Genomic DNA, 26,768 nt, shown 5'->3' with positions numbered 1-26,768 from the left:
ACTAATAAGCCAAGTTTATGCAAACAAAATTTGTTTATAACTCTAATTTGTTTAAATTATTGTAAATTCGCTACTAAGTTTTGTTTTTGTTGTTTAATTTTATTTTAAGAAAGTTTAAATAAGTCGGTTTCCTCTTATTAAAATTGCTATTAATATTTTCAATTTCTATTACTTAAGCTTTATACTTTAAATTTTGTTAAACAACTCTATATTAGCATCGCCTAGTACATGTAATTTTATTTACCTATTATGACGCATAGTCTTACAATTTTATTAATTTTACTATTTTAGAAAAATCTATTTAGTTATCTACAAAAACTATTGAAAAGAATAGATTAAAAAAATCTTTAGTTAACAAAATTAAAATATACTGCAAAATGAATTGTTGTCTCAAATTTTTATATAATGTTAGTACCGAAAAGAAATTATTTAGTACATAATTAATTAAATATGTTTAGAGCAGACGATAATCGTTCTAAAGTAAGGAGAAATTTGAGTTTTTTTAGAATTAAGGCTTCAAAAAACAACAATTTCATGAATCTTAAAGAATGCTCGTTATATAGTTTGTTGCTTAAAGAAAATTTTTGTTGTTATTCTCCATTGATATTGCTTTATTTTTTTGTTTACTTTTTTTTCTCATTAAGTTCATAGTGTATGAATGTAACAGACAACAGTACTTATTTTTATATTATTATACATATAACTTAGATTGAGTTTATGGTTAAATTCACTTCTTTTTATAATATAAAAAAAAGATAATATATATTTTAATTTTAATTTAATTTTATTTAAGTATTAACTTCTTTAAGGATTTCAACCAATAAAAAAAATAAAAAAAGTGAAAAATAGTTAAACTTTTATCATAAAATACTGATAAAATCCAACGTAAAAATAATTCAGCTTTTTACAATTTTACCTTATATAAACTTGTGACCTATTATTTAAGTATTGTCATGTCTGCTATTAGTATTGTTTATCTGATTTTGTAATTCAAGTTTTAATTATTTTTTTAACCTAGAAATGATATTTTCTTCTTTGTTAATTCTTTTGAAGTTTAGGCTTAACTTAGACTGTATTTTCATTTTTATCTTATTAGACAAGTTTTTTAGTACAATAATGAATAAATTTTTTTTATGTAAGCACATAACTTCGTTAATTTTCGTTTAATTTTTATTTCTAATTGTTCATTTTATTGATTGTTTTATTTCTTTTAGGTTTAAAAGTTTAAATTATTTGAATTTTTTTTTGCTCATTAAAAGTTGTAAAAACATGCGGTGTATGACTCGACAACCGAAAGGTTTTTTCGTACACCAGGTCATTAGACTAAAATTTTTGAGCGCTTTTTTTTATAGTTCAATAAACAATTTATGATACAGTTAAGACAATTTTTTATTTTTGAGCTTAGGTCTTTTAGGTCGGTGCTAGAGCCCATAGAAAAAGTGGGACATAATGGCTTTTTTTAGTACTCACAACATATCTCAAAAAATATGTATGGTTTTTAACCATTTTTTTAAACATACGTTAGAGAAGTAACTACGTTGGTGAGAAAATTTGTTTTTTATATAAACTTAATATTTATTGAGATATAGGCAAATTTTATATTTTTGGTTTTTAATTAGGGTCTTCTTGCTTAGTCAAAAAATATCTTTCTAAGAAAATCTAAATTTATCCACTAGTACATATAGATATTTTTGTAAGAAAAAAAAAAAACTTATTTAAATTTTTTTTAAGTAGTAAGAGAGAACTTACAAGAATTTATAGACCCTTCTTTTGTGGTTTCTTGGTTCTCTCAACATATAAAAAGAAAAATTTAAATAAGTATCCTCATAATTAAAAAATGTTTAACAAAAATATCTTTATTAGTGAGTGAATTTAGATATTATGTTCCATTTAGAACTGTTATACAGTTGCCACATACTCAGGGTTCTCAGGATAATTCAGTATATTTGAAATTCTAAAAAGTTTCAATATGGCACCCTTTTTTGGTTTTTGATCTTAATTTATATAGTATTTACTAAGCCACAATGACAAGATGCTTTTTACAGATTTTAAAATTTCAAAATAATTTTTGAAATATAGCTGGTCAAAGTTGGAGGCAACAATAGGTTTCTTATGGGAGGCGCAGACTAAAATGGCAAATAACTTGAAATCACTAAAAATTTATCTCCTTCTACGTTTTTTCAGATAACTACCTCAAATTTTCAGGAAATGTTCCTCGATATATTTAGAAAATTCTGTTGGAAAGAATTTTAAAAAAATAAAAAGATAAAAATTTTATATAAAAAATGAACAAAAAATCATTTATTTTTTTTTTTTTATTATAGAATTTTTATTTTTTAATTTTTTTAAAAGGGGATAAATTTTGGTCTATTTTTGTCATTTTAGTTTGTGCATCCCACAGGGTTGCCACTTGGTCAGGAAATCAGGAAAAGTCAGGAAAAATTTAAGAAAATGACAAAAGTCAGGAAAAGCAGGGTTCGTGCGCGTCAGGCTAAATCAGGCTAAGTCAGGCTAAATCAGTTTTTTGAAAAAAGTTGAAAAACGTCAGGCTAAATCAGTTTTTTATTAAAAATTTGAGATTCTCAGTTTTCTCAGTTCAAATGCTTGAAAATCTTTGATTAAAAAAAATTGAGAAATCTTTTTATGATCAAATTGAAATGTGTTTTTATTTCTAAATAAAGATATAGTTATTATAGACAAAATCAGTCGGTATTTGTAAAAATAAATGCTTAAAACCTTAAATTTTTTTAAGAACCTTCTTTATTTTGTGTTGAGTAGATTATATATGTCATAATTATAAAAATTCATAAAAAACACAGTTTAAATATTACAGTATAGTTCAAAATCTTATCTGTTTGTTTGAATTTGTTTGCATCAGCTATGTTTTTCAGAGCTTAGTTGGTTGAACTGGTTTAATTTATAATTTAAAGGCTTTACACCAATACTTTTAAGATTAAAACACTTATCAGTTTATTCATATATTTTACTATTTGTTTGTAGTTATGGGAGATATTCACAACACTAAAACTTAGCTTGAAGATATAAGTACTAGGTTTTGTGGGAGGAAAAATTTTATGTACAATTCATTTTTCTTTACAAGAACAAAATTTTAAACGTTTTTTCAAATTAAAGTGTAAGCTTTTTAAATCTGATACAACATCAACAATCACTGTATTTATTTAGAGTTTAGGATTTATAATTATGTATCAATTTTAAGTATTAGTCAAAACACTATAATAAACATATTTTAAATATTTAATACTCGTGTAAGCGTTTCATTTTAAATGTTAATAACACACGACAATGCACGTCGTTTTATAATAAATCTTCTGGTTATAATGTTTTTACTTAGTGCTTAATTAAATTGAACAATTGTGTATAGTAATATATATTAAGTTTCTACACTAGTAATAGATTAGATATAACACTTATTTTAAAACTTATCACTGAATTTGTTATGTTAAGGGCATAGGGGTGGGGGGTCAATCACCTTTTTCACAATTTAGTCTTATTTTATTGAGTTGTAACTAAGCTATGAGTTGCTTTCTGCAGATTTTTGAAGCTCAAAATATTTTTGAGATAAAGCTGGTTGAAGTTGGAGACTATAGTAGTACTAATCAAGCCCTGGAATTTTAAATAATTTTAACATTTTCAGTAGTAAAATTTTGATTTGACACAAAAAATCTATCATATAAATAATTTTTTTTTGTCATCATCAAAAATTTTTTGATTAAAAAACACATTTAAAGTAACTTAACAGTATCTTTTCAATGGTTTTATACTATTAAACACAGTTTCTTATATAGAAATTAGCTTAAAACTAAAAATAGACCCAAAAATGTGTACTTTTAAAAACCTGGAAGAAATTTGGAAAACCTGGAAAAATTTTTGAAAAAACAAGTGGCTACCCTGATGTGTAGTTTGTTTAACTTTAAAAGATTATATCAAGCATCTTCAAATAAAAGATAATAACAATTTGTCACAGCCTATCTGCACTACTTTAAAAAATATTTCTAGTCATTTAGTATTTTTATTTATGTAGTTGTTGATCTTGTGTTATAATTTCAATTTTTTCAAAATAACTCAACTTTCAAAAGTTTATGATCCTCTATTTTAATACCTATACAAATACAACTAAAATATTCAAACTTTTAATCAAAACTTAATAGCAAGTGTTAAAAATATACTTTAAATTTGTCATGTTTTTCAAATAAACTTTGTGTTTTGTGGTTGTAATTTTCTAACTTAATACTTATATCAATGTCTTGTTTGTTAAATCATTTGTTTTTAAATAAAGTTTTTAAATAACTAACTATCAGTTGTTACAGTTGTTAAAAATATTCAGAATAAGTTTTGAGATATAAGGAAACAAAGTAAATATAATTCAATAGGTTATTTATGGGATATGCAAACTAAATAGGCAAAAATAGACTATTTCATTAAAAATCTATCTTTAGTTTTATAGCAATTCTTTTAAGGATTTCTCAATCTAATCTTTAATAAACTTGAACAACTTGTAGGAAACAAGTTTTAAAGTTTTCATAACTTTTTAAATAAAATGTTAACAAAGAAAATTTACTTTCATTTTGTGATTTTTTTGAAGATAATTGGCCACGTAAATTTTTTTATCCATACAGTTGTCAGAATTTTCAACAAAAATGGTTGTATCTCAAAAGTCACTTGATTTCTTTTTCATGTTCTCTGAAAAGTGTTTAATATTGCATAAACCAATGTTAATTTTTTATAAAATAAAATGTTGGACCCTTTATGGCCTTGATATAAGTTATTCAGATCAGATTTTTGTTTTTTTTAATTGCAAGTAAAATTTTTAATTAAAATTTTAGATTTAGATTTTTAAAACTAATTCTCATAGAGTCTTATTGCAAACATTTTTTAGGACTTGTTTTTATTCACAAGAATCATGTCTATGAATGAAGCTAGTGAGTTTACACCTGTTTTAAAAACAATATTTTAAAATTGTTACAATAGATAAACTTGTTGTATAATAAAAAAGAAAGATTCGTATATATGTCTATTATTATTAGTAAAGATTATCATTAGATTATAAATTTAGGAAAAGTAGTTTTGAATTCTTACTAAGAATTGATTTATTAAATATTCATTGCTAATTGTATAGCATTTTTGCTTTAAAGCTTTGTAAAAATCTGTGTAAGTTGATAAAAATCATTGTTTTATGTGTAATAAGTTTTCATGGTTATCAAATGCAAAGTCATATTAAATTGTGAATTCAATTAAAACTAATTAGAAAGTTTTTTAGGACACAAGAAATTAAAATGGTCTAGAGATCCAAGAAACTTAAGTTGGGTTCATGATGAAAGCAGGTATTCAGTAACTTTAATGAAGAAGATGGGTTGGAAGGGAAAAGTAAGATTTTTGTTAAATATATTAAGTTGTTGCTACTTAAAGAAAAAAAAATATGTTATTTAATTTATTTTTCAATAATAGTAAACTTAAATTTTGTATATGAATTGATATTTTTATCTGGAAGAATATAAAAGAAAGTTAACTTTAAAAATTCTTAAATAAACATCCTTTTGAAAATTAAGAAAAAGTTAAAATCAAGGTTTAAAATAAGTCAAATCACCCCTTTGGTGATTTTGCCTACCAGTTAAAGAGGTTATTGGGTAAATCACCAGTAAAGTGTTTATTTCTTAAAGAGGACAAAGATTATTTAAAAAAATTATATCAAGTTTGCAAGTATATAAATAAATTTGGGTAACTGTTAGTTAAAGCATATTGCCTACTTTAGAAAACCCTGGTTTAAATCTTTTTTGTGGCTAAAATATTAAAATCCATGTTAAAATTAGTAAAATAGCAAGCTGAAAATAAAACTTCTATGATTACCTGGAAATTAAAAATTGCACCCTAGCTAGTTATTACCAGACCTACTAAAACTGTTCTAAAACTGTTCAAAAATAAGTGATATTTTTCTTTTAAGAAGCCCAGATTTAGAAAGTAATGAATTTATAAAATATATCCTTACTCACCAGCTCCAATGATGAGTTTTTATATTCTTTTCTGCCTGTAACTTTTTGTAATTTTTATTGTTTTTAAACAGGGTATTGGATTGCATGAAAATGGAAGATCACAAAATATAAGAGCTGAAATGCGTCCTAACTTGTTAGGGCTTGGAAGTAATAATGATTATACAGTTAGTACATTGATATAATTAAAGTTAGCTTAATACTTATAAACATTTTATTTTATATTTCAAGTAGCTCATTGGCTGTGCAAAGATAAACTCAGGGCATCAACTTAACTCAGTTTTTATTTTGCAATAATACCAAAATGTCAATTTTTATCAGTTCAAATGCTAAAAACTAATATAAGTGTTAATTTGATTCTTTTTTCTTTGAGTAAATAACTATTTTCTAAATTTATTTAAAAAAAAAATTAGTTTTTGTAACCTTCTTTTACTAAAACAAAGCTTTATTGGCAACATTTCCTTGTGTCAGTAAAGGTGCTGTAAAATTTTCAAATTCTATTCGAAAATTTAAAATCTGTTTGGTTTTTGAATAGATTGTTAAGTTGTAAATGTCTTTCATTATATAAGCATTATACAATATAGGCATTTGGTCTTCATAACCTTAATTTTACTAACATCAAGGCATTATTAGCAAAGTATTATGATTTTTAGTACAAAGGCTACAAAATTTCTTAATTCTAAAACAAGTTTGAGAATCAGTTTGTTTTATTTTAAACATATTTTGAATTATTATTTTGCTTCTAAATAAGCATTGAGTTTTTGTAGCTGAGCACTCTGAGCTAGCACTCTTAAAGTAGAATGTTAAACATGTCTGAAGCAATAACATTACTATTCAAGTTCAGACAATTAAATTTTTAAGATGTTTTAAGGTCCAAAATGTAATAAAATAATTTGAAATTGAAAATTTAAAGCAATACTAGTAAGACCATCTTACTAATAAGATGTGTTTTTTCAACTTATTATAAGCCCTATTGATCGCAACCCAACAAGAATTCAGAAACTGTCAGTCTAATTCGGGCAAGATAGTCTAAAATAGCAAAGTTTCGTGTAGGAAATCTGAAAGTAAAGAGATTAAAAAACTTTTACATGATATAGTTGAGTCTATTTATTTAAAGGTATTAATCACTGTTTAAAACTTTATTTTTTAAATGAATTAAAGTAAAATAGTCGTATCAGTTATAATAGCAGAAATTAAAACTTACTTTAAAATAAAATAGAATGATCATTATTTGATAATGTAATATTTTACAAAATAGTAATATTTAATTTTTGAAGGATACTTGGATGGGCCAACAAGACACATACCGTGCACTTCTTAAAAACTTAAACAATGTCACTGAAGAAGAAAAAAAAAACTTTAAACCAAGAGAAGGTTTGATACAAGGCAAAAGTTTATTTTTATTCAATGATTGTTTAAGTTTCGAACCAAATATAATAAACAACAATAAAATTTAACTAATTTATGTACTTAAGATACTTAAACATTTAGTAAATAAAACCACTAAATTGTTTTGTATACAGTTAAAGAAGAGTACAAGAAAGGAAAATATGGAAAAGGTTTTGTTTTTATTTGTTTTACTACCTATTATTTTTTATTTTCAGTGTAACTATTAAAAAAGTTAAATTGGTTTCTTAACTTATTTAGTATAAACCAAGTAACGTGTCTTTTATAAAGATAATTTGAAATCAAAAATATAGTAAGCCTAGATATATTTCATTTAAATGCTTAATACTAAGTTTTTGTGAACAGTTCACATAAATTTGTATGCTTTTTCTACTTAAAATAAAATATCTTTAAAATAAGACCATTTTACATTTAATTAACAGAGTTATTAAGAATAAACTCTTATATAGCAGTTGATGATCCAAAGTTTTAATAGGGGCAGGGAGTACTTGGGTGATGTTTGCTAGACTTATTAGGACATATAATTCGGATGTGTTTTCGCTTTATTTATAAGGATCTAAAAAAATGAATTTGCAAAAAAAAAATTGCAGAAAACTAATTTCAACACCAAAAATCACATATTTTTCAACTTAAATAGTAATAAAGTTTTTTATACATGTCCTAGACTTATAATTTATATCGTATATGAAAGATTATAATTATAGGTATAAATAAAAGGTATTTCATCAACTGTTTTTGGTGAATTATGACGTCATTATTACACAAAATATGCAAATTTTGTCTGTAAGATCGTACTTTTTTTCTGATATAAAAAACAAGCTCATTCGCTATTTTTATGTTTGTTTTTTTTGATGTTGAATGTAAAATGTGTGGAGAAGAAAGATATTATTATTACTTATGTAAAGTCATTTCAATTGCATGTTGATATAGATATAAAATACATATTAAATCACTTTCCTTTATTAGAAGTTATGATTTTTGAGAGAACCTCTCTAAGAGTAGAAGTACTAGACCTATATATCATAAAAACTGCATATAAGTTTATTAGAATAAGTTTTTTGTTTAAATATAAAGAGATTTTATTTAATTAAACAATAAATAATTATCTGTACTATGTTTTTTTAAAGTTAGCTTTAATTATGTTATTAATTTCACACTACTTTTAGTTTAAGTCTTAAAAATATTATACATTTAAACTAATAAAAACTTAATTTGTTAGTTTGTTTAAATGTTCTAATTCACTAATTTAAAAGCTTTGTATCAAATCCTTTTTAAACTCATAGCAGTTTATTATTGTTGTACTTACTTTGTATAAATACTATTTACAAGACTGAGCAATAAAAGTATAAACTCTTATCTATATATTATATAAAAGCTTATACCTTGCTAAGGGCTATATTATACACATAATGAAATTCCGTTTTACTAGGTGTTGAGTTGATATTAACTATTATAAAAGGGAATAGGAGGTTAGTCACTATAAAAAATTTAATATATAATTTCAAAATAATTTTTGATGTATAGCAGGTCAAAGTCGGAGGCAACAATAGGATCCTTATTGATTTTATATAAACCAGCAACAAAATACAATTACCAGTTTTATTAATATAAAACATCAAAAGACCCCTCTATGCCATTAATTTATTGTTCATTAATAAAGAAACATTAATCTAAAGAATATTCATAGTAAAAATATATTACAAGAAATCTGAGTTAATAGTAGATGTGGTATACTCTTTTGTTAAATAATATCATATTTTTTCTTGGGACACCCTTTTTTTCTCTGTGAATTGCTTCATGTGCACTTTTTTAAAGTAATCAACTACTAATACTTATAAGTTTAATTTTACTTAGGTTTTTAATATAATAGATCCTTCACCAAATGCTTTGGTCCAATGTAAATTGAAGGCTTTCGACTATGCAGAAACACAGTCTTGCATCTTTTTCGATTTTGGCGTACAACAACTGCTAAAGATATTAATAGCAAATAGAACCAAAGCATTTGGTAAATGATATGTTCTATAAAAAACCAAAGTAAAACGAAACTTGTTAGTAGTAGTAATTGATTACTTTAATAGTATTAAACTGTTATATTAAAACTTGGAGCAATTCCAAGAGTAATAAAAAAAGGATGTAAAGAAAATAAAAATATATTATGATGAAGTAATTCAAAAAAATGTGGTGTACTTCCTACCCCTATAAACTGATGTTGAACTGTCGACTAAGACCAAGACTTTAAAAGTTATGTACAAAAAAGAAAACTCAAATATATTTGTGATATATTACTGAGGACGGATTATAAGTCTGAAAACGTTTTGAACTTATGTAATATGCAATAAATTTGTAGATTTTTCAAAACTATCTTTTGATTTTTTCTAATTATTGATGCATAAGAAAAATCACAAAAAAAATTGACTGTATCCTGGACTAATTTAAGTACTTTTTTATAAATCTAGTCTAGATTATATAACATATGAATTTATTCTAATTAAACATTTAGGTTTTGAAGGCAAGGTCTCACTATTTGGCAGTACAAGTACAGTAACCTCTTGCATCTTTACGCACTCGTGACGTTACGCACTCTCGTTTAGTTACGCATTTTAGAATTCTAAAAAATTCAAAAATAAAAATTTTAATTTTTTATAGTATTGCACAAATTAGATTTATTGTATATTTTTATTTTAAAATATGTTTTTAAATGCTAACTCACCTCTCTATATCTTTAGACTTTGTTTACTTATGTTCCTCAACCAATTGATAAACATTTAGTTATACCTCAGTATATCAGAAATTTTGTTAACAATAAGAGATTAAATTAAAATTCTGAAAGAAATATGACTGTGTTAAATAATGAAAGTTTAATGAAATAATAAGAGTTTAAAAGACCAATAAATAATACAGCACTCTTGCCCTATATATGAATAAACATCTAAAAATAAATTTAATGAAGCTTCCTCGCAAAAAGTAGCAGTGATATTTAATAAATACAGAGCTTACACTTATACAAATCTCAATGGTTTTTTTAGTAAACATATCACTTATTTTCGTTTGACGTTTATTTTAGTTAAAGTTCTTCTTCTGTAACACTTGCTTTGCACAGCAAGCGTTGAAATTTTTCGCACGTTGCCTTCAATTCTTCGTAATGCTCACCAGCACTAGTATTTATAAATAAAGTAAACAAATTGTTAAAAGTGGGAAAGTCCCCAATCTGCTTTTAACTAGAAGCAATATCAATAAACAGCCATTATAATAAGTATATTTGGTACCTCTCATGTCTTTACGATCTGTTGTATCTTTACGCATTTCTTCTGTGGACACAATGTGCGTAAATAAGCAAGAGGTTGCTGTACTTAAAAATGTCTGAACTCCAAAAACAAATTGAGATTTTTTTTTAATTTTTGTTTTGAATACATAGTTAAAATGTAAATTTATTTGTGAACAAACCTTGGGTTTTAGCTAAATATATCTGTAGCAGTCACACAACAGTTCAAGTTTTGAAAACTAAAACTTAATGATAATTTTCAGGAACTATATCAATTTAACTAATTAAAAATTGAAAAATTAAAGTATGCTAGAAAGTTTTCTAAGTTCTAAGCTACTTAACTACAACTTATCTAATAGGTTATGTCATTTCATCAGGTTATAAGACTAATTCGGAGCCGACCAACAACGGTTAGGGCAAGTTTTCCCAAACTCATTTGCATAAATGCCCCCTTTACAGAAAAAATAAAAGCCCTACTTTCTAGAAATGGCTCTATTTCAAGTTTAATTACCAATTTAACTTTTTCTGCCTTACTTATTAATACCAACTTCCTGATAGCAAAAAACGCTTTTATCCAATTTGATTTTTTTTTTGTTTAGTTTTAACTAAGCTACAAGTTGCTTCTTACATATTTTTAAATTTCAAAATAATTATTGAGATATAGCCGATCAGAGTTGGAGACTACAATAGGTTCAGTATGGGAGGCGCAAACTAAAACAACAAAAGATACTTTTTCACTAAAAGTCTATCTTCTCCTAAGTTTTTTGAAATAAATACCTCAACCTTTTAGAAAATGTTCCTTGCAATATTTAGCAAATTCAGTCTCTACAATATTTAGAAAAATTTAAAACTTGAAACTTCATAACAAAAATATACAGAAAAATCTGTTTTTTTTTTTATAAAATGAAATTTTTATTTTAAAGTTTATTTTTTAATTTTGTTGCAAAAGAATTTTCTAAGTATTGCAAGGAACATTTCCTAAAAATTATAGGTAATTATCTCAAAAAACGTAAGAGGAGATATACTTTTAGTTATTTGTGGTTTTAGTTTGCGCCTCCTATCAGGAACCTATTGTAGTCTTCGACTTTGACCGGCTATATCTCAAAAGTTAATTTGAATTTTTATAGTCTGTAAAAAGTAACTTGTAGCTTAGTTAAAATGAACAAAATAAGATCAAACTGTGAATAAAATGATTCACTTCCCTATGGCCTTTTTGACTTTTATATTTATTATTGTATTTGTAATCTTTTCATTAATGCCTATAAAATCTTACAGCTAAAGACATCACTACAGCCAACACGAGTGATTTAAAGTGCATATTAGGTGGCATACCAGGCTTAGATTTTGGTTTGCCAAAGCTTGAAAGTATTAAAACAGAGGTATGTTGTACGTTTTAGTTAAATTAAAGTTGTAATTATTTAAAGATTATAGTTTTTTTAAATTTGAATTAGGTTAAATATTGTATCAAAGAAAAATTATAGAGAAAAACGGTTAACAAGAGCAATTTGTTTAAAATACGTTATTATTTTCTTAAAATTAGTTGAAAATTTTTAATAACTAGTTTTAATAAAAATATCGAGTTTAATTATAATAATATAGTATTTAAAAAAGACTTCGAATTAAAGATTAGTGTTATGCAAAGACAGTTGTTGAAGTAATTTTTGACTAATATAACTCCAAGAGGTGACAAAACTTGAATAAATTCTTATGAAAATATATTTTTTTAACCTGAAAAATATATTCCTTGATTTAACAAATTAAATTACTCAACTATTGAAAAAAAAAACTATACTCAGGGTTGCCAAAAAACTTGGAAAAACCCAAAATTTGAGAAATTTTTAAAAAAACCTGGAATTTTGAACAATAATCACAAAGAAGCCTGGAAAAACTTAAAATTTTAAACAATTTTTTCATGTTAAATGGTAAAATTTCAATTTGACTTAAAAAATCTATCGATAAAAAATATTTGTCACCGTCAAAATTTTTTTTATTAAAAAACACATTTAAAAAAGCTTTACGATATCTTTTCAATATTGTTATACTATTTAAAACGTTTTTTTTTACCTTAAACTTAATTTTAAAATAAAAATAAACCGTAAAATAAGTAATTTTATAATATAATAACCTTGAGAAAATTTGCCAAAAACATTTGGCAACCCTGTATACTTGTAGTGTTAGTAAATCTTATAAGTTTTAGATTATAAAGTTAGGTGTAAATTGTGTTCGATAATTGTATAAAAAGTTTTAAATTCAAATTTAGTTTTTTCCTTGTAAAATAATGTATAAATTTGCAACTATAAATGGATTCTAATTTTTCATACTAGGTATTACTTAAAAATTTTTAAAGTACTATAATACAATATATTTTAAAGCTTCTATTTTAGTGTCACTTTTATGATGTATTCTACAACTGCCTATCAATCAAATAATGCTTAGCTTTTCACTTTAAAAATAGCCAAAATCGGCTATATCTCAACAACAAAAATAGTTATAGAAATATGTAAAAATATTCTGAGTTAACTTAAATTGAAAATTATACTAGCCAGTGGAAGAAAATGAAAAGAGCGATGGAAAATACAAAATAAGCAAAATGAACATTTATGAATACTTTGAATCGAAAAACTACGGTCAAAAGCTGTTGGCTGTAAGAACAGGACAATCGGTTTATATTTTGATATTTTAGTTTATTAAAAACTTTAGATGTAGCAATATTTTTTAAGATACAGGGCTCAATGCCTTGAGACTTTACCAGTAGTGACGTAGCAAGTTCTAAAAAGTTATATAGCTACAAAAAAAATATCAGGTACTACAAGTAATGATATCACATGTTGGTACAGAGCAATTTAATTTACCTCGGATGTATTTGTACATAAGATAATTTTTTGCTCTGTAAACAATAATTATAATGTGAATTTTAGTTAGTTTTGTGAGTTACAGCCAACAACTTTAAATTATTTGAGATTTTATAAAATAAATATCAATATTGAATTCTCAACTAAAGTTTTAAAAATAAATTACGAGTCAATTCTGTTTTATCTTTTGAGATATGATCAGTTTTGTAAAAATTTTTGTAAACAAACAAACAATTTGTTTTATCATCAGTTTTGTGGAAAAAACACAATTTTTTTTACCTGTTCATATAAAAAATTATAATACTATTAATAAAATAAAAAAAGTTTCAAAAAATATTCTTAAAATATTTAAAACGCTTTTACACGATGATTAAAAAATAAATTTTTTGTTTCACAGTTTTTCTAAGTACCCTCTTTTTATAGCTATATATTTAAAAAAGTTTAACTACAAATTTAGAAAAAGTTGATAAGAAGTGTTAGGAGGAGATAGATTCTTAGTACCATAGTCTTTATGTTGTTTTTTCAAATTTAAATCTATAATACAGTAGTTGTTTGAATCTTTTTTTTTCAAGTCTTACATCACAGAAAGTACTTCGAATTTAATCTTAATAAGTTTCCAAAGGTATATTTAGAGGTGAAATCATAATATACTGAATAAGATAAACATGTAAAAAAGAACAAGTAATTCATTCAGCTTTTTCTGTAGCCTTTTTTATAACCTTAAATTACCTTGAAAATTTTTATTTATGCATTTAAAAAAACTTAAAGTTTAAGTATATACAAAAAAAGTTAGAATTAAAGCTATTTTAAGAACATTGAATTTTTTTACATGCCTTAATTAATTTACTACAAAAAAAATAATTTGATGTTAAAGTTTGAAAAATCTCAAAAATAAATTTATAAAGAGTATTTATTAAAGAAGCTAAAAAGTTTAGTTGAATTACATGTCCTCCTTAAATTTAAGTTTTTTTAGTGATATAATATTTTTGTTTTGAGCAATGTTCTATATAAAGTCTTCGTATTCAATAAACTCATTCTTTTTGTCAAGGTTTTTTGTTAATTCTGTTTGAAGTATTATATAACTAGCAGTGTTCAAGTCCTTTTATTATTTCATATAATTTGAAAAAGGTCAGCTCGTTAATTTGAAACTATAAATATTTGCATAATTGTTTATCTGGTCAAATGGTTCTTAGATTAATATTATTTTATTGCTTAAGTCGTATTGAACATATTATTTAAATTTTTATGAATGTTTTAAAATATTGATTAAAACTTTTTTTAAAGTTTTGTTGTTATCAAAAGAGATTTCAAATTGCAAAAGGTGATAAAGATGGGACGGGTCTATTTTGTACGATAGATTCCTTTTGCACAAGGCAGGGTTTCTAAAAAACCTGGAATCCTGGAAAAACCTCAAATTTGACAATTTAGGATAGAAAAACCTTGAAGTTGAGAAGTTTTGATAAAAACATGGAGTTATGAAAAAAAATTTAATGAAAATTGGATTTGACACAAAAATCTATCATATAGTTGAAATTTTATTGTTATCATAGTGTTTTTTTTTTAACATTTAAAGTAGCATTATAGTATCCTTTCATACTGTTTAAAACAGTTTTTTACCTTAAACTTAATTTTATAATTAAAATAGACCCAAAATCTTGTACTTTTGAAAACCTTGAAGAAATTCAGAAAACCTGAAAAAAATTTCTCAAAAACTTTTGGCAACCTTGACGAGGTCAGAGTTAGGTTTAGGGTCAGCGTTAAAGTTAGGATTAGGGTTTGAGTCAGGGTTACAGTTAGAGTTATGGTTATATTCAGGGTCAAGATAAGTAAGTGGAAAGTGATCCTGTGCAAAACGGCGCCGTGCTAAAGTTACTCTTCAACCAAAAGTGTCCCTTTGCGCAAAAGTAACACCCACCAATTAAAAATAATGTAAATTTGATCAACAGTGTAAACACTAACTTGAATCAATTTATAACCAAATGGTTTTGTAAATATAAAGTTTATCAACTGTATTTTTGACTTCACAGAAACATTTTACAAATTAAAAAATTGCATAGATTTTATTAGAGATCAAAAGTTCGAACTAAAATGAAATCATTTAAGCTGTCAACGTAGATAATTTTTAACAATAATTAAGCATTGTTTTTTTTACAGTTAGCACAGTTTCGAAGAGTTGAAGAAAAAAATGAAAGTGAAAATTGTATAAACAATGATATGGTAAGTATTTATTTTTGTTTGTATTTGTATCAGGGTGCCTCATCTTTTTCTAAAACTCAAGCTATTTTTTATTTTAGACACAATTTCTAACAACTCTTAAAAACTATTTTATGGCATTTTATTATTTTTTCTTAGGTTGAGTAAATATATTAGATTTAAGCCTCTAATAGTTAAAATTTATACCTTGCTCTAAGCATTAATTAGGTACCTTGTTTTGTCTTTTTGTTTTTTAAAGTAAGATGAACTTATAAAAAAAAACTTATAGTTTTTGCCAGTAATTGCTAGCTTAAGACAGGGTGGCCAATAAACCTGGAATCCTAGAACAACCTGGAATTTGAAAATTTAGGCTAAAAAAACATGAATTTTTATTATATTTTACATGTAAAGTGTAAAATTTCGAATTGACACAAAAAGTTTATCATATAGATTAAACATTTTTGTCATCATCAAGATTTCTTTTTTTTAAACACATTTAAAATAGCTTTACAGTATCTTTTCAATATTGTTATTCTATTTAAGACAGTTTTTTACCTTAAACTTTATTTCAAACTTAAAATAGACCCAAAAAATATCTAGTTTTAAAACCTTGAATAAATTTCTAAAAAAACTAGTGGACACCCTGTAAAAATTTAAAACCCAATTTAAAAAGTAGTTTTATGTAAATATATAAAAATTTGTATACGTTCAGGATTGCCAAAAAACATTGAATCCTGGAAAAATCTGAATATGAACAAAAATCACATAACACCTGGAAAAGCATGGAATTTTACATTTAAGTTGATAAAATTTTGTTTAGGTACTTAAAATCTATCATATACAATATTTTTTTTGCTTCATTTAGTATTTCATACATTATAAAACATATTTAAAATAGCATTACAATATCTTTTCATTTTTATTTTTACTTTTTTAGACAGTTTTTACCTTAAACTTTATTCCATATTGAAATTAGACAAAAACTTGTACATTCTAAAACCTGGAAAAAAAATCAAAACATCTGTGGCAATCCTGTAGGTTATTAAAACTTAGATTTTTAGTTCACCTAAAATAGTATACCTTTTTAAACATACATTTTTCACTCAGTCACATTTGTTGCTCTTTAAAAATACATTTTCATTTTGCTATGCTAGTGTAGTCACACTCATTGATGTATGAACAATTAATAACCAGTTTTATCAACTATTTTAATTTCAATAGAGAGACGTCAAAATCGAGAAAGAATCTATCTTGAAAAGCTTAACTGAAGTTTCAAAGTGTAAAAAAAAGAAGAAGAAAAAACAGAAAAATGAAAAGGTTTTAACGCATGTTTTTAATAAATCTTATTATTAGTAGAACTAGGTTTTTATATATTTTTCAAAACATTTATAAGTTTTGTCAATCATAAATTTATTAGAACACATCTTTCTTTTAGGATCGTTAGTTATACTACTGCTTATTCAAATAGAATCAAGTAATATTCAGTATATTAAAATAAATTTCTGATTAATTGAAGTTTTCTTTTTGATAAATGATCATGTGGAAAACACTTAATTGTTTATTTTTAATATTAAAATTGAATAATAAAAAATGCAAAATTTTGATGCAGTCATAATATAACTTTGTTTAATCGCACAATGGATGTTATACTAAATCTACATTAAATATTTGTCGTTGATTTTTTAAAAGTCTTCTTAAAAGGTGATTAATAGAAGGCGCAAACCAAAAACGCAAAAAATGTCATATGTTTTACTATACTTATACATTTTAGTAAAAAAATAGTTTTTCCTTCACTTTTAAACAATTTTCTTCAGGTTTTACTGTAAGTTCATTGTTTATATTTGAATATTTGCAATGCACGAAGTTTTAAAAAGAAAAGTTTAGCTAGATTTTATTTTGTTTTTTATCTTTAATTTTTTTTTCAATTTTGTTTTTCAAGTTCCAACATTTAAAGTCTTTTAAAATATATGAGGAATTTTTCCTGAAAATTTTAGGTCTCTAGCTCAAAAAGTGAAGGGGATGATAAACTTGTAATGAAATTTTATATTTCTGAAAGAATTGACCGTAAAAAATTGCGGTTCATACGTTTTTATTGGACATTCTTTTTAAATGTCTATATCTTGTAACTTAATTAGTGTAAATTATAAATAAAATTTTCTTCAAGCTTAAATTTTTCAGTTAATGTTATAAATCTTGTTTCGAAAGAGTGGTTTAAGTTCATATATACTTTTATTAAACATAAAGGTTTTATCATACCACCCAATCATCAGACCACAAGCCTTCGGTAGACTGAGACCCGGGTTTTAATTTTATTGAAACTCGTCAATCAGTCGCAACCGAACAAACTTGCATTTGTTGATCACAAACAGTTGATTATGTTTTAGCAAGGAGCTAACGTCAGCTTTGTCTGAGACTTGAGCTTGTCTCACGGCATACGTAAGTCATCTTATAAAAAGGTATATCTATAAAAAAAAGTTTGGCATGGCAAATAATAGTATTATAATGTTATGAAACAAAATTAAGTTTAGATACAATTAAATCTTATTTTGACTTTACTTTAGGTTGAAAAACTTTTAGCTGATGCCAAAGTTGAAAATATGCTTGATAACCAAATTAAAACATTAAAGAAGAAGAAGAAGAAAAAAAAAGTTAGTTCATGTTTTTAGTTGTATATAATCATATTTTTTGGCAGTATACATTTGTGTAACATGAGTTTAGACTTAAGCTTAATAATAATTATTTAAAGTTAATATAATCTATACTCTATAGGCTTATAGTTTGAAAGACAGTCAAATTAGATACAAGTAAGTTTTTATCTTTTTCTAACTCCAGAAATTTTAGCAGTAAGTTATTGTTTTATTGCAATTGATTAATTATATTAATATAACAAGCCCGAGGGTCATCAAATCTCTTCTACCTAACCTAGATAAAAATTTTTACTTAAGTTTATATAAAGTTCAAACTTTTTTAATTACGACTCTAATTACAACTTAAGTTGATATATTTATTTTTTTACAGTTACATTTACTTTATTAAAAATAGTTTTTACGAGCTTTTAATTGTAAATATACTTAATGCTACTAAATATATAAATATTTTTTATATAGTTCTTTTTTTTTTATCGTTTGTGCTTACGTTGTTTTATTTCTTTTTAACAAGGTAAATATAAACTGGCTAATATCACTGACAAATAAAAATATTTTGGTAATTTTTTTTTTAACGAAATGCTAGTTTTAAATGTTCTTAAATGCTACGCAAGCTAAAATATATTTATAGACTCTTTTGTTGTTCTTAGTTTGCGTAGCATACTTAAAAAAAAATGTTTAACATTAAAAAAAATATTTATTAAAAGTTTTTTATTGGTCAGTAAATTTAGGTATAAAAAAATTAATAAGCAAGAATACCCTAATTAAAGACCAAAACTGAAAAAAGCAAAACGGCCAATATTCCAAAAATTAAGTTTATATTTAAAGAAAAAGACACTGACTATTAAAGTTAATTCACTGAAGAACGTTAAAAGAATCTTAGTTAAAAATTGTATATCCTTTTTGAGCTATGATACGCAGACTAAAAAAAGCCAAAATGTTCCACTTTTTCTATGGGCTCTAGCACCTACTTAATAAACCCGAAGTCAAAAAAGCATAATTTGTTTTAGCTGTATCATTTAGGTGTTCAATTTTTAAAAGTTATACTTCGAAAAAATAACAACAAAAGACTGTTGTTTTTTTTTAAATGAAATTTTAAGTCTAAGAAAATTTCTCAATTTTTCCTTTATTTTAAAATGATTGTCGTTTAGTAAATCTTGAGTAATCAAAAAATAGTTCGATTTAAGCACATTGGTAAAAATGTCAAAATAAAGAAGAAAATTTGAAACTAAAATAAATTGAAATAAAATTAATATTAAAAGTATAATCAATTAGAACTGTATAAACACTAAGTTTTGTTTGAAAGAAAATAAGCTTAAATTTCAATATAAGAACATTTTTGTAAAGTTTTGATTTTTTATAAAATAAATCTTGTTTAAAAAAAAATCTAAAAATGTATAAATTTTGACTGAGTGGAAAATAAACTAGAAATGATCAGGTTAAAAATGATCGCGGGTTGGAAATGATCAACTCCCAAGGGGTAACAGTGATAGTAAAAAATAAAGTGTAACTAATAGATTAACTAATTAAAAAGAAGAAAAAAAGTTTAAACCTGTGCAAAAATGTCAATCCGTGCAAAATTTTGCCTTCGTGCGCATTTGACACCTAACCGTTCTTAATTATACCTCACACTAAGATTATTTTTTAATTATTTACAACAAAAAACTTAAATATAACTATTTATTTTATGCTTCATGTAATAAAAACAAAGAAATGAATAAAGCTGAATTTCTATTTAAGTATTTAATTAAACAAAAAAGGGTTTTTATTTAGGGTTGCTTTAAAATTCTGAAATATCCTTTGATCAACAATTGTAGATGAAGAGTTTTACTTTACCTATTTTCTTATAAAAACTAAAAATATTAATACATTTAAGTTTTTATTTTTAAGTTTAAAATAGTGTTCTTTTTAGAAAAAAAAATTAATCATATGATTTTTTTTAAACCTTAAATTAACAATAAGTTATAAAGGTGTTTACAAGTTTAGAATAGAAATTTATTGTGATCTATATTTTTCAAGAATGTGGATTTAGCTAAAGAAGAAATAGAAGATGATGAAACTAAAGTGTCTGAAAAAGTAAGTTTAAAACAATTTTAATTTGTAAAAATATACGAAAAAATAGCGTTTTTTTTTTCAGTTCTATTTTTTTCTATATTTATATTTAATATTATGATTAAATGAACTAAATCACCTTCCACAGAGCCCGTATAAGGGTTTTAAATAGTTTATTGTGATATTGTTAAGCACAGTGGAATTCAATTCGAACTACAGCTGAGGATTAAAATTTTTTTTATTGTTTTTATGTAATATATGTACTCGAATTTTTGCAATAAACTATCTAAAAACCCTTCAAGTGGGCTCTGTGGAAGGTGATTAAGTTAATATAATTATATTATTTTCTATATATACATGTAAACAATTAAAAAACATTTATTGCAAAAATATAAAACTGTAGTTTTGCTATTTAACTTAAAAATTAATGACTATACGTTGAGCAGAAGAAAAAATATTGTACAAAACAATTTTTTAATAAAAACAAAGATAAATAACTCTATTTTGAAAGCCCATCCTAGTTGGCTCAGTGAACAAAGTGAAAGTTTATTTAGTTATACATGCTTATTCTTCTTAATATATAATATATATAAGTATTTTAAAAAAATTATACAATAAAGGACAGTTTTTTATAACTGTTTCCTTTATGAGATATTTCTAGCTTTAAAAACTATCGTTTATTGTATAATTAAATCTTTAGCTCTATTTTTTTGTCAAACACTTTTGACCGAAACTTTAAAATCAAAATATAGATAATTAAAATTTATATATATATATATATAGAATTAAGTTATTTAACTTAATAAATTAAATTTTTGACACTGAGCCCACCTTGAAGCCCAGCCTATCTTTATCTCTTTCAATTATCTGTCCTAATATATAGTTACTCACTGAAGTTATATGAATTTTTGCTAGTTTATTGTCGACTGTTAAATCAATTTTTGCACAAGCCGTTTTGCATGATTTTTGATAGTTTCAAAGTTACGTCATAATCTATTTATGCAAAAAATTTTTAACTCTCATTGGTGATTTTGTTTTGTGATTTATTTTAAACTTGTTTTTAAGCTGATGAGTGAATAGTCACGAAACTCGAGTCCTTTGAGTTTTGCATCTTTAAATAAACCTTTATATATATATATATATATATATAAAATTTTTTATAATAATCGTGACGTAGTAATGGTACAGTTTATTGTACGATTAGCTGAATTTGAAATAATACGCTATAATTGTTAATTTGTGCTTTTAAGGAAAGTTTTGAAAGGTTAATTTGGAAAAATGTTATAAGCTAATAGAAATTCTTTTAGACTGTTGGAAAAATGTTATAAAATACTCGTGTTTTCCGCTTCAATTTTATTTTGTTTTAATATTTAGTTGGTTTTAATTTTGTTAAAAAAGTATTTTTGATAATGGATACATATGTTTTGTCTTTCGCTTTTCTTGTTTAGTGTTACGTTCTTATCTGATTTTTCGATTTCTATTTTTTCTAAGTTACAAAGTTTGCAGCCGAATTTAGTATTGAATTTTGATTTTGTCCTGTTTTATATTTCCTATTTAATTTTGTAGTCTGTATTGTTATCTCTCAAGTTCCATATATAGTTCGCTAGTTCTGTTGTGTGTCTTTTATTAATATTGTTTGATGATGATGTGGTTTCTGTATCTTTGTTTAAAAATATTTCCTGTGGATCCTATATACTGCTTTGTTGTTTTATTTGATGTTACTGTTGCTTTATATATTATATTTGACACTAGGCATTCGTTATTTAAAGGGCAAGGCTCTAAATAACGAATGCCTAGTTAAAAAAAATAGAAATCGAAAAATCAGATAAGATAATAAGATAAGAAATCAAGTATTATGAAGTAGTAATAATGATTGTTTTTGTGCAGTAAGTTAAGTTTGAAGAATACACTGATTTTAGTTTTGTTACTGAACTGGACAAAATAAAAATTTATTACTAAATTCAGCTGCAAACTTTGCAACTATTAAGAAATTGAATTAATAAATCAGACAAGAACATGACACTAAACAAGAAAAGCGAAAGACAAAGTGTATGCATTCATTAAAAATAAATTTTTAACAGAATTAAAACTAAGTATATATAATACTAATATTAAATCAAAGTAAAATTAAGCCGCCAACACGAGCAGTTTAAAACATTATATAATATTTATTCAAAATGCACAAGTTCTTAAACTAGTAACAAAACTAAAATCAGTTTATTTTTCAAACTTAACTTGCTGCACAAAAACAATCATTATTTTTACGTCATAATACTTATAATTTTTTAAGTTATAAATATCTGTTAAACATTTTGAATAAACTTTAGCTTTACTGAGGAGTATAAGGGATAATATGTCTCATATACGAAACAGTCGTATGAATCTATTGTTTGTTATATAGTGGAATAAATAGATTAACAAATATATATGTATACCTACATACATAATAATATAGGAAAACACAAGCTATAAAGTTTTGGAAGATGAAAGTAAGTCTGTTAGTTCAAAGAAAAGTAAAAAACGGAAAATAACAGAAAAATCAAGTTGTGAAGCTGAAACCGGCTCGAAGAAAAAAAGAAAGGTTTAAAAGTTGCGTTTATTATTTTACTACATAAGCTAAATTCATTTTCTTAGCTTTGTTAAATCACAAAACTAATTTAGATAAAATATAATAAAAAGTTTTACTACATTTGTTGAATTTTACAGTGTGTTTGAAATTTTAGTTAAGTGCAGAGGGGACTAAAAGAATTTTTTAACAAGACTATTTTTGTTGCATAAATGGAAGCTTCAAGTATAAACTTTAAGTCAGTTTTAATAAAATTTCAATATTTTAATTATCTTTTGAAAAAATTCAGATACAAATATTTTGTCTAGAATTTTTTTGGAAAATTAAAATTTTACTAAATATCAATCTGCTTCTTCATTTTCAAAAGGATTAATTTCTAATTTTTTTGAAATATCCCTTAAATTTTACAAAAATGTTATAAATGCTGTAAATTTAATACAAATTAGAATGTTTGGCTCAAAAAGAAAAAAAATGTTTAAAAAAAATGTTAATGAGTCTGTTTTTGTTAAAAAATAAGTTGTTTCTAGGTCTTAAGAGTACTTATGTTATTCCGATATGTGAATGGTAAGCACAGTTGCCACAAAACCTGGAATTTGACAATTTAGGCTTTAAACCTGGAATTTGGGAAATTATGAAATAAAAACCTTGAATTTTAAACAATTTTTACACATTAAGTAGTTAAATTTTCATTTGAAATAAAAATCTATCATATCTTTAAAAGTTTTTGTCATCATCAAATATTTTTTTTATTAAAAAACATATTTAAAGTATGATTTCAACGTTATTATACTACTAAACACAGTTTTAACCTTATACTTAACTTTAAACTAAAATACACCCTAAATGCTTTCTTTAAAACAAAACCTGGATGAAATTTTTCAAAAACCAGTGGCAACCCTGAATAAGGCTTAAAAGTCTTGTTTAGAGTTTTTAAAAACTTACTAGGACGTTTAACAACTGCGTTTAAAAATAATGCTGGTTGTAATGAAATAAAAACAAATTTTAAATATCAATACAGTATCTTTTATGTAATTTAAAACTTTCCAAAACGCGTTATTTGTCTCAAGTTTTCTACTAAAAAGGGTAAAAATTTCGTTATTTTAATCTAAAAAGGTTAAAAACAATTTCTATAGAACATGGCCACCTAAAATTTATAAATTTAAACAATGGTTAAAGATCAACATGAGAAATTATATTACGGATATTAAATAAATATTGAAGTAATAATATTCAACTAAATTAGATTTATGATATTTTTAGAAATGTAAAGCAACCAACATTACGAAAAAAAAGAAGACTCAAAAAAAGAAGATTGAAGAATAACGATCAACTTGGTAAACAATTTTTAATAAAAGAACTTTTCAAATGCTTTTTTAAATTAAAAAAGTTCTATAGATTTAAATTAGACCACAAAAAAACTATTGTTTTAAAAAGAGTTATAGAAAATTTTCTTTTGGTTTTCCAATAAGTTTGTTTACTCTATACCTTTAACTACTAATGATATTCTTCTACTTTAAGTATATTATAAGTTCTATATATAGGTAAAATTAAAAAATACTTGTTGAAAATAGGAAAGTTTAAATTTTTTATAGGTAATATTTTGTTAGTTTTTTTCTTTCTTGAATAGAATTTATATTTAATAAACTACATCATGATTTGACCTTTACTATATTTTGTTTATACGAAAATTGCATAAAAAGAATTGATTTTTTGTTTATTATTAAAAACCAAAGTTTAAAACTTAATAAAAGTTACAGCTGTATTTATTTAAACATCTTTTTACAAGACTAAAATGAAATTACTTGTCGCGTAACTCCCTAAATTGAACCCAGTTCAAAAAATCAAAGGTTTGTGGCAGTTTCAAATTTGCTTTAAGTTCAATAACCTTTTTCTCATTTATTTTATATACAGCTTATGTTTACAAGTATACAAATAAAGTGAATATTTTTAATAGATTAAAAAAATATTAATTAAGTGAACTAGTACCAGTTACATAAATAGTTTATTTCTAAGAAATTTTTTCATTGTTTATAAAAGAACATAAAAAACTGAAAATATATTGTTAACATATAACATCATAAACGGTTCTTTAGCAGCTAAATCAATCATATAAAAGTTTAAAATTATTTGTCGAGTCATAAGATTTTTCAAGTTATTCTGGCGCAAATTTAGTTATGCTAGTTAGATTGCTGTACTAGCAATAATTCGAAAGTCTTTTTTAATTTTGAGAGTTAAAGATTTCGCTATTTATTAATACTTATAATTAATTTAAGTAGCTGTCAAATTTTCACGAGAGTACAAAATTGCACGAGAGGACAAAATTGCACGAAGATACTATTGCACGAAGACACTTTTGTACGAGCAGATATTTTGCACGGATTGAATTTTTTTTTTGTATTTATTCTTTAATTTAGTTTATTATTTTAGTTTTTTTTACTATCACTGTTACCCCTTACCCTCGGTCTGTAGCTTTTATTTTTATTTTAAATTTGTCTTATTTTTTTATCTCTTTTTTTTCTGTTATTTTTTTACTCTCGTGCAAAGTTGACCCATGGTGCAAAATTGTCTTCGTGCAAAAGTATCTTCATGTAATTTAGTCCCCTCGTGCAATTTTGACCTGTTCCCATTTAATTTATATTTGTTGTTAATTAGTTTTGTTTGGGATATATGGTTCTTGTAACCAGTAACATAAACTCCTTCCTAGGTATTTTGTAAAAATATAGGCCAGTAATTCTTAACTTGTAAAAAATACTTACTAAACTGATATCCTAAACAGAGGTCAGCTCTGCCTTTCACAGTGTTGAGTAGGATTTAATAGACCAAATTTTTTGCAGGTTTTTATTTTTTCAAGTTTATATCGCTGATACTGATTAAAAAGTAGAAGTTTGTAGATGAAATTTAAAATATAAATATTAATTTTACAGCTATCCAACTAGTAATATAACTTACAATCAGTTTTAGTCATAAATATGTATTACAAAAATCAGATTAAACGTTATAACTGAAAGTGAGTTAAAATTCCTTGTCACCAGCGTACACAAAAATGCGCTCATGGACCATTCATTTTTTATTTATAATATTTAGTGCTTTTTTTCCGTAGTTTAATACATAATATCTATCAATTAACCAATATAAAAAAGTGTTCCTTATCTTAAGTAATTAATTTTTTTTATATACTCTTAATGTTTTTTATTTAACTATTGATAAAAAAGAAATATGTACCTAAAGTTCAAACGGCCTATTTACAGCTCATTTCCTTCCCTTGTTTGAAACTTTTGCGTTATTGTTCAATAAACTAATATATTTAAGTTTTTATAAAGAAGCTTTTACATTTGTTTCAGAGATCTACCGAATCTCAATTTTTAAATTTGGATCCGACCGAGTCCGAATATTTTTTAATTGGAATCCGAAAGATTTGGTCTGCTTGTTATGTAAATACAATATACATTTATAAATGATAATTAAGTATTATATTATTACTTATTTCCTAAAAAAGTTTGAGCATTATCTTTAACGTGTTAATAAATACATACATTTTTATTTTGGAATAAATAATTTTTAGGCGAACAAAAAAAAAACTAATGTCTTGTTGGAAAAAAAAATTGAGCTACATACACAAAACTTAGTTTAAATATTTTGATGATCATGCAAGCAACATGAACTATTAAGTTGTACTTTGGTTATGCAAAATAAATAAATCATAAACTAAAAAATGCTTAAAACAGAAAACAAATCACAAAAAAAGTTAAAACATTTTACGTTTAACTTGGAGTTAGTTCTTATTGT

At 24.3% G+C, this 26,768-nt stretch overlaps 1 protein-coding gene across 4 annotated transcripts; it reads left to right on the top strand.

The window, feature by feature from the left end:
* The first annotated feature begins 4,821 nt into the window (after positions 1 to 4,821).
* On the top strand, positions 4,822 to 24,638 carry LOC145834150 (PIN2/TERF1-interacting telomerase inhibitor 1-like). Of its 4 annotated transcripts, none has more exons than XM_082941509.1 (13): positions 4,822 to 4,940; positions 5,279 to 5,385; positions 6,080 to 6,172; positions 7,283 to 7,379; positions 7,529 to 7,564; positions 11,950 to 12,053; positions 13,217 to 13,336; positions 15,681 to 15,743; positions 16,941 to 17,036; positions 18,281 to 18,367; positions 20,384 to 20,440; positions 22,872 to 22,997; positions 24,243 to 24,638. In XM_082941509.1, the coding sequence occupies exons 1-13, from the start codon at positions 4,922 to 4,924 to the stop codon at positions 24,303 to 24,305; spliced, it is 1,068 nt and encodes a 355-aa protein (XP_082797635.1). In that variant the 5' UTR covers positions 4,822 to 4,921; the 3' UTR covers positions 24,306 to 24,638. The 4 variants fall into 4 exon arrangements, with proteins under 4 accessions (XP_082797635.1, XP_082797636.1, XP_082797638.1 ...); XM_082941510.1 differs by having other exon boundaries at positions 22,872 to 23,005; XM_082941512.1 differs by lacking the exon at positions 24,243 to 24,638 and adding an exon at positions 18,489 to 18,523.
* The last annotated feature ends 2,130 nt before the right edge of the window (positions 24,639 to 26,768 follow it).

Source organism: Thalia democratica, chromosome 4, assembly GCF_965202585.1.
Source record: "Thalia democratica chromosome 4, ktThaDemo2.hap1.1, whole genome shotgun sequence".
Taxonomy (NCBI): domain Eukaryota; kingdom Metazoa; phylum Chordata; class Thaliacea; order Salpida; family Salpidae; genus Thalia; species Thalia democratica.
The sequence above is the reverse complement of the archived record's forward strand: the minus strand, read 5'-3'. Positions and strand labels throughout refer to the sequence as shown.

Bases quoted from the DNA above. Each gene is read 5' to 3' on its own strand.
- LOC145834150 (XM_082941509.1), top strand. The intron at 15,744-16,940 runs GTAAGTATTTAT...TAATTTCAATAG, and splicing joins ATTGTATAAACAATGATATG to AGAGACGTCAAAATCGAGAA. The intron at 18,368-20,383 runs GTTAGTTCATGT...ATATTTTTCAAG, and splicing joins AGAAGAAGAAGAAAAAAAAA to AATGTGGATTTAGCTAAAGA.